The following is an 11,506-nucleotide window of genomic DNA, read 5'->3' as shown; positions in this document are numbered from 1 at the left end:
TTGCGCAATGCACCTACTTTCAAGAAACAAACTTGAGAACTTTATGAAGTATTGCACAATTTTAAAATACAATAATTTTTGAAGTTCAGTCCCATTTGACTTATCCTCTTACTTTATTTTTTTTCTTTTATCTTTACTTAGTTTCCGTCATTCTGTAGTGCTTTCTATTTTAACATTATTTTATAAATAGTCATAATGGTTAATAACAAAATTTTAGATAACTGCAACAGAATTTAAACCACATAAATTGTTCTACATGGAATATGTTTGGATGCCAAAAGCTTCTTCTACTTTACTCAGTACATTAAACACATAAATAAAAAAGATTGGTTTTTCCATTATTTAATACATAATCATACAATCTGTATTAACAAATCGAAATAACATTTGGCACATTGCAAATAAAGATCAAAGACATGTTTGTCCTGTATGTCTCTTGGCAAGTCACTTTGCCTAATAAACAAAATCGGCAATCTGATATTTAGATCATTATGTTATTTGTAATTTCATATTTGCTAAAACCATTTCCGTTTCTAAAAGGTAAATGGCACGCAATGAAAATATCTAGATTGCCTCGTGAATTCTGAATACCATGTCTACATGTATACTATAATATCAATGCATAGATACATTATCATTATGCAGTTCATATTTTCATGAAAAAATGAGAATTTGAACACAAGACTGGAAATATACGGAATGTTCATCAGACAACACATTCCGGATGTAAGCTGTCGTCATCTAAATCATCGACGGTATAGCTACCGGAAGTGGTTGTGCTAAGATCATCGTCATCGTCGTTTGTCATCATACTTCCATCCAAAATGTCTGACACGGAATTAAAATGCGTATATCTTTTTGGTTTGTAGGCAGAAAAAGGAATATTATGAATATCTACAGGGTCACCATATTGGTTGACGCGTCGATCTGCATACTTCCGGTGGACGTTATCCATCGGAACATTTCTACTGTTTTCTCTAAGTTTTGGTCTTATGTCTCTTAAATTAACCACATTGCCTGTAGTATTTTTTAGTCTATAATGCTCTTGATTATTATCACGAGGATATAACTGTTTCAGCAAATCTGAAATGTAGAAAAAAATGCTGCATTAAGACCTGTAATAATTTCTCGATTTAAAAGCCATTGCGTTTCAAACTGCATACTGGTATATACGTTGTACACGATGAATGCACTAATTCACTGATCAGGAAAGATTTTTTAAACATTTTAAGACAAAGTATACTCTACCAAATTCGAAAGTTATATCAAGACCAATTCTATCTTACCCAGTTCCTGGCACTGGGAGAGACCCCCGCTGCTGTGGATGTCACTTTCACTTCCTCCCCGCCCACTGTCAGACGTGTTGGATTCCAATGATGTTTCACTGTCATTGTCACAATGGGGCTGCATCTGTAACATGTTAAAAATAATTTCAGAAAAAACGATTGTTGGTAATTTATAGAAATACACCTATACGTTTTTTTCAATACTTGACCCATAACAGTTCTTAAGCAGGTATCTCTGCTACATGCAAAAAATTTAATTTACATCAAAAGTGAGCAAAGATTATTGTTTTTTTTTTTTTTCGTGAATTTAAATGACTCTATAAAGTAAGTTAAATTGACCATAATGTCTTAATATAAAAGAAGACTACAGACATATATTAGGTTTACAGTGATATCGTGTGTCGTTTTCCTTTTAATGTAGTAATTTGTCTTTGGTTTTAAAACGCTGCATTAATAATTCACATTTATGCTAAATTATATGAAATTTAGCTGACAATAATTCTAAACAACTTTGGGGAAACAATTTCAAAGTAAACTGCGTGCAATTTTAAAGAATTTCGCCAAAACGTACAGAGAAAAAATGCAACTTTTGATCAGTCATTAGACTTAGTTCAACAAAACACGTGTCGACACAAAATTGATTTCTGAACAGAGTCAACAACGTACGAATATTGTAACATGTGTTTAGGGTACCACTGTTTACCAGACTATGTGTGTGTTTGGAGATCCAAAACTTACCTGACTAGCGTGCATGTTGATGATGTTCTGGTGAAGTTGGAGCTTCTCGATCTGGGAGGGGGGCTGGGAGTTATACGTGGAGGGACTGGGCACAGCTTTCACTTGCGCCACTCGGGGGTTTGGGGGAGGCATTATTGTATCCAAAATCTACAAGAAAAATACATAATGTTTAATCAATATTTTGATACCTAAGGAAGTTTCTCTCAAAGTTCAATTTTAGCATGGGTATTGTTCATTTCGTGAATGGCAAATTTCTGCAGCTGACTTAAGTCTGAATCTGGAAACACGACATAATTACACAAAAAGACACGGGTCATCTTTTGAATAAAAGAAGGGAAAAATATGTCTGAATTTGATACTCTCAACAGATCTCCATTGAGAATTTTAAAAAAGCCAAAAAGCAAGTGTCTGGTATCTTTAAGGAACTTCACATGCCCGCATGCTTTCTTTTCTAAAACTGATTCAATATCCTTTTCAGTAAGAGAAACAGATTTGGACGATCTATTCAAAGTTTTCGTTAATGTTATACAAAGTTGTCCGGGTTTCTTTTCAGGATTAGATGAAAAGCCGGGACGATTTGATACGTCGTGTTGTATTATCTTGTAGATCGTCTTTTGACATGCAATATGAAGTAAAAAATGACGTGTCTATAATTTCAATATTTACTCTGAACTGGGAACTGGCACTGGTAGAACCATTACTTGTTTTGCCTTCCAAAAATCTATATCAGGGAGGGGGGTCTTAAGAATGAGTATGTCCCGACATTCCTGAATGGCCGGTGATTACTGTGATCGGGGGATATCAGTAAGTTATCGTCAGGAGACAACCAGGCACTGGGTTTACATGTCGCCCTTGGTGGGACTGTTGACAGGATAATCCTCCCTTGTCCACTACAGATTCCCCGCGTCAATTAAGGGCTCAGATAAGGGGCTGCTTTATCTTTTTGAAGTTGTTTAGATCACGTGACCCTTGACCAAAAGGTGTCGAGCTAAGTGAAATCTTTTGTTTAAAAAATGATAAAACACGATTTAGCTCACGATTCAGAAATGTTTAATCCTTTTAATATTTAATAAATGTGTTTGAAGTTTGCTGTCAAAAATCTGAGTCATCTTAATCCAAGTTGAAGTATTTTTTTGTTTTATTTGGAGTGGGCCTTCTGTTCTCCATTGCTTTTAGAACCCCATTCTATTTGGCAACTCTTAACAAACCAAGTAGTGTCTTATTTTCTAAAGTACATACATTTCTGTGTACAATATGCCAAATTTAAACACGCGTAAATTGATGTCTAAATTTTAAGCTTTCACTATGAATGGCTCGTTATGGAATGTTTTATCAGTGGAGAGCAGTCCGGGTCTACAAAAGCTGAGTCAATATCTATTATATCCATTGTGCTGGGCGGCATTGTCAGGAATCGGGACAAGTGGCAAAGAAAAAAGAACCCCTCGGAAACATTGGCTAATTTTTAAAATTACTGTTATTATAAAACAACAAACAATCGGGGGCTAAACTTGTACAAGAATGCTAATCAACTTTAATTTTCAGTTTTTAACAAAGGCCACGTAACAACAGAACGCATTAGCATTGTAAAAACATTTAAAAATTCGGGTTAAAGTTACTGCAAACAATCAAAGGAATATATATGTTGTCGGACAATTATATGTCAGGAATTATAATAGATGTTATTAGATATGCACTTACGAAGTCTAAACAAAGAGCAAAAAACATTTCAATCGGTGTATTAGGATATTCACTTTCCATTTCGATTAAAAAAGTAAAAATGTTTTTAAAGACTTCCAGTAATTAAAATACCATTATATAGGATAGAATCCTTTTGGGGGGCTATCTAGGACAGTTATTTTTCTTCTTAATTGACTGTAACTGCGAGCTCAATGAAGCAAGCATAGGCATTACTGCTAAAGACTTAATATTAAAATTTTGACATCATTGCTAAATACGTGTAGCATAATACGTGTAGCATAGAAACGAATGCGAACATCATTGCTAAATACAATTTACGTGTAGCAACGAATGCAGACATCATTTCCACATGTAGATGGCAGCTAAGATGACTTAACATCTAAATAACCATAAATGCTCACTACCATGTCAAGCTTATAATTCATATTTTACCTACATTCAGTAATATTTGAACAATGTATGCATTGCCAATACTAACATTGTTCAATTTTGTTACTTGTAGAGTTCTATTACATGACTAATGATGACTTATAGAATTCAAGGTTCAAGTTTTAAGAAATTGAAGGTTTTTACATATGAGTGCCCAGAGTTTTGAAATTGACAACTTACCCTGTCCACTTCCTGTTTTGGAGGGTTTTTCTGGTATAAATGGCGTTCCATTTCCAACGTGTCGTATTTCTTTTCCTCTTCCGTTGAGAAACTAACACGTTTCTCGCTCTTCTCTCTTTTCATGGCGTGATGTACCGCGTCATACTGTTCCCTGCCTTCATTCACAGCATTCTGGTTCTTGGAGATTATGACGCCATTGTTGTTCTTTTCCAGAGCACGTTTCTGTTGGTCGCTCCGCCTGATGAGAAAGATCACAAGGATGATGCTCCCCGCCACCACTACAGTTACACAGGAAATAACGACAGCAATCATCATGTAGTTATCGTTTTCTGCCTTTCTTGGTGTAACAGGGGCAGGAATATGATGGGATAAAACGACAATGGTCATTGAAAAATTGGAGGATAGTTTTGGTACACCGTGGTCCTCTACAACAACCGTCATGGGGTATCGATTCACAGATTCCGAAGTTAAGGGCATATTTAGTTTTATCGCTCCACTGTCTTGGTTCATTGAAATGAAACTAATGGGTTCAATGAATGAGTACGACAGCTTGGCATTTATGTCATAGTCCTGATCTATAGCGTTTACTTTTCCAATAATACTATTGATTGGAAGATCAAACAGAAATGCAATAGTTTTATTTTCCGCATTAGGAAATATTATTTCAGGACGGTTGTCGTTTACATCGGACATGAAGACTGTGACGTATCCGGTACTGTTTAAGGATGTCGGAGTACCCTTATCGATGGCGACCACCTTGAAATTGATTCCATGTGGATACTGTTCCCTATCTAATGCTTCTGTTGTGGTAATGGTCCCATTCTTTGAAATAAAGAATGGCAGATTTGGTTCATTATCTTTAGATAAAATGAAGTCAAATGTTCCATTATTTCCAAGATCGTCATCCTTAGCTGTCAATTGTCCCACAAATAGTCCTGGCCTCTGGTTTTCCGGAATGGTATATGTGAACAGTGGGTCAGTAAATCTTGGTTTATTATCGTTGGTGTCCAGAATTTTAATGGCTATATTGGACGTGGATGATCTTCTAGGGGTTCCTTTATCTGTTGCAACCACTTTGAAATTGATTTCAGATGAATTTTCTCGGTCTGTTTTGAAATTAGCGTATATAGTACCAAAAGTTGGGTCAATAGCGAAAGCGAAACGTCCGGTTTGAGAAAGAGAATATTCAATGTCAGCGTTGATGCCGATGTCAAAATCTAAAGCTGATACTTTGAGGATCTCAATTCCAATATTGTTGTTTTCGTACATTTCAGCATAGTAGGTTGTCTTGAGAAATGTAGGTGAATGATCATTCATGTCAATGACCGTAACCTGAAAAGTCGAGGACGAATTCAAAGGTGGGGTTCCAGAATCGATGCAGGTTACTGTGATGTCATATGTATCAATCTTTTCTCGATCCAGCTCGATGTTTACAACTACTTTGTATTCGTTAACATCGAGTTTATCGAGTCGAAAGTTTGAGCTGTCAACAGAACAGTTGACATGTCCATTTCGGCCAGTGTCCTCGTCCGTAACACCTACGTGTGCAACAGCTGCTCCAATACTAGCCGATTCAGCGATCTTAGCGGTCCCAGCATTCGACAGCAAATTAACGTTGATTATTGGGGGGCTGTTTGTTGAATCTAGTACCCTGGCATTTACAGTTGCTTGAGAGATCAAAGGTTGATCAGCGTTATCCGATGCTTCGATCACAACTTTGAGTATTTCACCAGAGTAATAAGTTAAAGGTTTTATCAGACTAAGATTTCCGTAGGTTTCATTGATCGAGAACATTTGTTTAATGTCGTCTGACTGGTAAGGACTAAGGCGGTATATTACCTCTCCATTCTTTCCCAAGTCCTTGTCTGTGGCACTCATATTTAGAATCACCGAATTCACTTTAACGTTTTCATCTATCGTTATATTGTAGTTCGGTTGACTAAATGCTGGTCGGTTGTCGTTCACATCTGTTACAGAAATAAAAACCAACAGACTTCCGGTTTTAGCTGGGCTTCCACCATCAATGGCTTCTATCACCAAATCATAAGAATTTACTTTTTCTCTATCCAATGTCCTGTTCAGAAGTAGTTTTAAAGCAGAGCTTCCAACTAAAGATGTATCATAACTTAAAACGAAAGGGGAATCTGTTGGTTTCAGTTTATAAGTCTGAATTGTGTTCACACCACTATCCAGGTCCACTGCGCCTTCCACGGAGAGTGATGAATTCGGAATGGAGGATTCCGAAATTTCCAAATTTGTTTTGTTTTTCACGAAGAATGGTTTATTGTCATTTATATCTAAAACAACGACTTTCACTTTTATGATTTGGAAAAATGTTCCAATTGTCGATTGAGCACTCACATCCAATCGAATCTCACAAATCTCCGAAAATTTACAATGTGAGAGGGATTCCCTGTCTAACGTAGAGTTGGTATAAAACGCCCCACTCTTGTCATTTATTCTGAAATACACAGCCAGCGGATTCCCCTGGGACAGAATGTTAAAACGGATGTTTTCACGATCGACTTTTTCTGTGTTATTTTTCTCCAAAAACCTTGAATCGTTGACGATGTTCCCGATGAAATAGTTCGGCGTTTGTTCCTCTTGGATTCTGTACGTTAAATCCTGTCCAGTGGAATACGAAATAAGAAGATAAAAGAGAGCAAGAAGCACCATTTCTCTACTGTAACATCCCTGCATCTTGTGACACTGAACACTTAACGGTGACGAAAATTCCACGCTTCAGAAACCAGACTAACTAGTTAATCGGGATGACATCCTGAAATACAAAAAAGCATAATGATTTTCTTGAAATTGAAAATATTTAAATCCTTAATGGAAATTCATTAAATACCATCCCTGAATTGAAATAACTTACCTTTGTGAATATACATAAGCACTCTGATATATCATGAACCTAGACACTATTTTTTTTACGGGCTGGTGTTATTTTTTATAAGGTATGATATGAAATAATCTATAAAGTACAGGTAAGATGTTTTGACAATTAATAACAAAATGTAGAAGAACGGTAGCTCTTATACTTCAAACATTCCATTTTAAATATACCTGGAAAATGTGACTTTTTATCCTATTGTAATTATGTTCCCCCTGTAATCCATGTGTCAATAAAGATGAAAAATCGCACAGAACGAAAACTTTCACATTTAATAAGTAATCCGTTAGTCAAAACATACATTAAGAACAAGTGTATATTGACATTCACTTATGTTATCCAGTGAGCTATTTGATCAGTATATTACTTCGACATTTACATTAATATTTAGCGAGTGGAGAATCGTGGGGAGTTAGGACACGCCCCCTCCACACTCTGCTAAACAAGATCTGCAGTAACGACTGGCATGCGACAAGAACCACGGTCAGGTGTTCTGCTGTTTTGAATTTCCGTTAAAATTAGAGGCGGAAAGTCAATGAGAGAAAAAAAAGTTCCGCCACTGATCATGAGAGAGCAATTTAAAAAGTAGAGATAGTATCTAATTTACCCGTGTGTCTTACAATATCGACTACAAAATGTTGTCGTCCATGGGTTTGTTCCCTATCGATTTTAAAGGAATGCAAGGCTGCAACTATTATTTGTAATGTGATAAAAGGATGTTTCACATCAATTACATAGAACTATCAATGTATATCGGTGGACTATATTTAAAAGTTAGTCACTTGTCTTTTAAAAATATTTATGATACAATTCATGGGAAAATGAACACTGAAAAAAGTTATTAGCATATCTTTATGCTTTTAAACAGCTTAATTGCGAGTTATGTAACCCTCTGCATTGATAAGAGAAAATTAACACGTTTTGCTGTTAATTCCAATGTCTGTCGGTAATTAAAAAACTTCATGATTAGATCGGCGCCTTCTGGGAATTTGTGTAAAAGACAGCGTTATTTAGATTTGCTGGGCCAAAGATTAGAAGTTTTTCAAACTTATTTAAATAGAAAAAAAGGAATTAAAACCTTGACACCAGCAGCCATAAATTTTGAAGATGGTAAGGGACACGTAAGAGATAAACAAATAAATCTAAACTCAAAACCAGATGTGTTCAGAAATTCTTCGTCTTTGTGGACATATGTCTCTTTTGAATTTATTTATGACATTTTTCAAAGCAAAAGAATACTTTATGTTAAGAAACTGAGAAAAAAATCCTTGGAAATCTGATATTTAACGTCAGAATAACAGTGCATAGAATCTTTATTGCTTACAAAATTTACATAATAAAACAAGCAAACGAATATTCACCTACAAAAAAGAATTTATTTATGTGTGCATATTTGTATGTATAAGCTGATTTCTCTATGTAGTCTTGTCTTAGTTCCTTTTATCGCACCGATCGGCCTCGTGTTCCAGACTTGTAAATCGTCGACCAATTTACCCGGAAGGGAGCCAAAAAATTATGTTAACTTTTATATCTACAGATCAAAACATGTGTAATCATTTGTTGTCCATTTTTCATTCTCCGGTCCTCCTCGGGAATTCGTGAGTCATTAGTAAGCATTAAGGTTTTTCTTACACCCCCAAAGTGGCCGAAAAATCGCCGGCGTGGAACCAGAAATTTTCGATGTTTGTCTTTCCGATCAGTGAACAATACTTGTCTAATTCCAAAACTTACATCACCATCGACCTGAGTGATTACCCATGAATGGAAGAAGATAAACAAAAAAGTAAGAAACCCCCAACCCCAGTCTCCGATTTTTATATAACCCCATTCTTAAAATTATCGCCACAAAATCAGAGGAAGAAGGCAAGACTTGCCCTGTAGAATTGGCTCTCGTTCCTTTGTTTTCATTTCGTTTTAAACTGAGTGGTTGATTTTACCTAGTTCCTAAACAAATTAAAAGTGAAATCATGAGCAAGAATGACTTGCCTAATTCTATTCGGAATTGATGAACTATGTCTCGAGGTTCGCGATAAAATCAGAAAGGCCTCAACCCCCTTAAATTAGGCTTAATTCACCCATTCATGTACTCTAAATTTATGTTTACTATCCAACTGCACTTAAGATATTCAAAAATTGTACCATAATTCTGTAGTGAACTTGTGATAAATTTACTGTTACCAAAATTACAGAGCGCCATGCACAATACTTTTTTCTCTGTGGGTCACTAAGCAATGACAAGACCTTGAAGAAACCCAATAACTCCAGAAGAGATTAAATACGAAACCGTTACAGTCTTAAATGATATGATATATGAATTTTTGAATTATTTTTAATTCAAATTTTAATCTCCTTAGAGGCTTGAAGTATCAAAATAACAAAAAAATAACAGGTTTATAACTCCTTTTTTGATTGTAACACCTTACGGAATTCCTAATTATATATTTCTCCTTGGACAAAGTGAGACCAAAAACGCTACTTTTCAGTTATTCGGTGTCAAATTTCTTTCGAGGTCGCATAAAAAGACAGTTTTAAAGAAAACGTGATACGATGTCAATGTCATCTCAAATACCGGTTACACAAAAGAATTGCATGAATTAAAATATTTCTTTTTTAAAGCAGAAAGAAGTTATCATATTTACGACATAAAATCTTCCCCCTACCTCTTTATACTAAATATCCCCGGCCTTCTCAAGCAGTTCTTTTTCAGTCATTTGTAAAAAGAGATAAATGATATTTTGATTTCCATTACTTCTCCCCGTTATTTCACCCCCACTTAGTTCCTATAAAGAAGCTATCTCGACTCCTTTACAAACATATCTTCCTGTAGAAAAACTTCTTTTAAGAGCTCTGCTTAGAGGGGCTTTGTAAACCTTTCATCACCATTTTGCAAAAATCGGTAAAAAGGGATAGAATGCTGTTAAAAATGATTAATGATCTTCATAATTTTTGTCAGTGATTGTAGCCAGGGACGGGACTTTTCAATGCAGTGCTTAAACATGCATTGTGTGCACATCTAGAGGAATGATGGATGCACAAAGGATGAAGTGGGGGATAAGGACGCGTCTCTGTAGAATGCAAAACAGTCCAAAACACAGCTGATTAATGATAAATTAATGTACCCCGATCACCTGTTAAAATCAGGTGCAAAGCATTTAAGTTTACGTCTTCTCGCCTTTATATGGTAAATTAATTCAATATAAAAGAAGAGAAATATGCTTAAAAAATCTTTTAATTTTCAAAATTGGAGTCAATTCCTTAAAACAAAATATGTATATTTGATTTGTAAAACGATAATACACCCCATCCCCTTGTCTGGCTACCCTTTACTATAAAATTGTGTATGATATGTGTATTATTTTCTAGATTTTGCAGTTTTGTGTATTTTCCCCTTTTTTGAATTTTTAAAAAATTACTTACAAAATGCATTCTTTCTATTTTTTAAACCTCACATTGATAAAATTTACTTATAATTTCTTTTAGATTTAATTGTCATATAAAAAATATCTGTAATAGAGGAAATAAAAAATGAATGCTTGAATAACCAAAACAGCAATCCCTATATACTTTTATCAATAAAACATGAATTTTCAAACGTTAATTTATGCTTTTGAATTTCATCCTATACGGTTAATCTCTCTTATTTTAAATATTTTAAGGTACACTATAAAATATCAATTTTAATATTTTGCTTTCTGGTTGGAAGATCGAAAGCAATAAATAAATAAAATAAATAAGCGAAATGAATAACACCCACATCAACATAAAATACAAAAGATATGCAAATATACCAGATAATTAAAGCAATTTGATACCAATCATGAGACCTGAATATTTATTTATACATATACAGTACCAATTTTGTAAAAATAGTAACTAAAGCAATATATTGTATGCACAGGACGCATTTTTTGACCTATTACATTTACCTAATAATTTGTATAAGTTATATCACAAAGAATATTTTTAAGAGATACTTACATATAAAAGGTGATTATTATGGAAATATTTCCTCAAACTTGGTAAAATTCTTTGTATAACTTCAGTTTAGTCTGTGTTGTATCCGCAATGTTGGAACACCCTCTATCAACTAATAAACAACGGTAAATGTTAGTTAAACTAAAGGCACATCATGTCAAGCAATTATCTCATGCCTTGTTTTCACGGAACAACAAAAACCTATTACACATTACCTTTGATTGACGCGTGGAACCACTAATTATTTCGGAATAGATTGTTCGATACGCCGCACTGTCACACAGGTACGATTTGTCACCCTTGC

General features: G+C 34.8%; 1 protein-coding gene across 1 annotated transcript; it reads right to left on the bottom strand.

Annotated features, from left to right (window-relative positions):
* Positions 1 to 341: 341 nt before the first annotated feature.
* On the bottom strand, positions 342 to 7,602 carry LOC134274872 (putative protocadherin beta-18). Its single transcript, XM_062757117.1, has 5 exons — positions 7,401 to 7,602; positions 4,332 to 7,110; positions 2,025 to 2,171; positions 1,287 to 1,410; positions 342 to 1,083 (listed from the first exon to the last, which is right to left on the bottom strand). Exons 2-5 carry the CDS (start codon positions 7,029 to 7,031, stop codon positions 707 to 709), a joined length of 3,348 nt encoding a protein of 1,115 aa, XP_062613101.1. The 5' UTR covers positions 7,032 to 7,110; positions 7,401 to 7,602; the 3' UTR covers positions 342 to 706.
* Positions 7,603 to 11,506: the final 3,904 nt, after the last annotated feature.

This window comes from Saccostrea cucullata, unplaced genomic scaffold, assembly GCF_032062105.1.
Source record: "Saccostrea cucullata isolate Sc308-1 unplaced genomic scaffold, CSIRO_AGI_Scuc_v1 ctg931, whole genome shotgun sequence".
In the NCBI taxonomy this organism is placed as follows: Eukaryota; Metazoa; Mollusca; class Bivalvia; order Ostreida; family Ostreidae; genus Saccostrea; species Saccostrea cuccullata.
The sequence above is the reverse complement of the archived record's forward strand: the minus strand, read 5'-3'. Positions and strand labels throughout refer to the sequence as shown.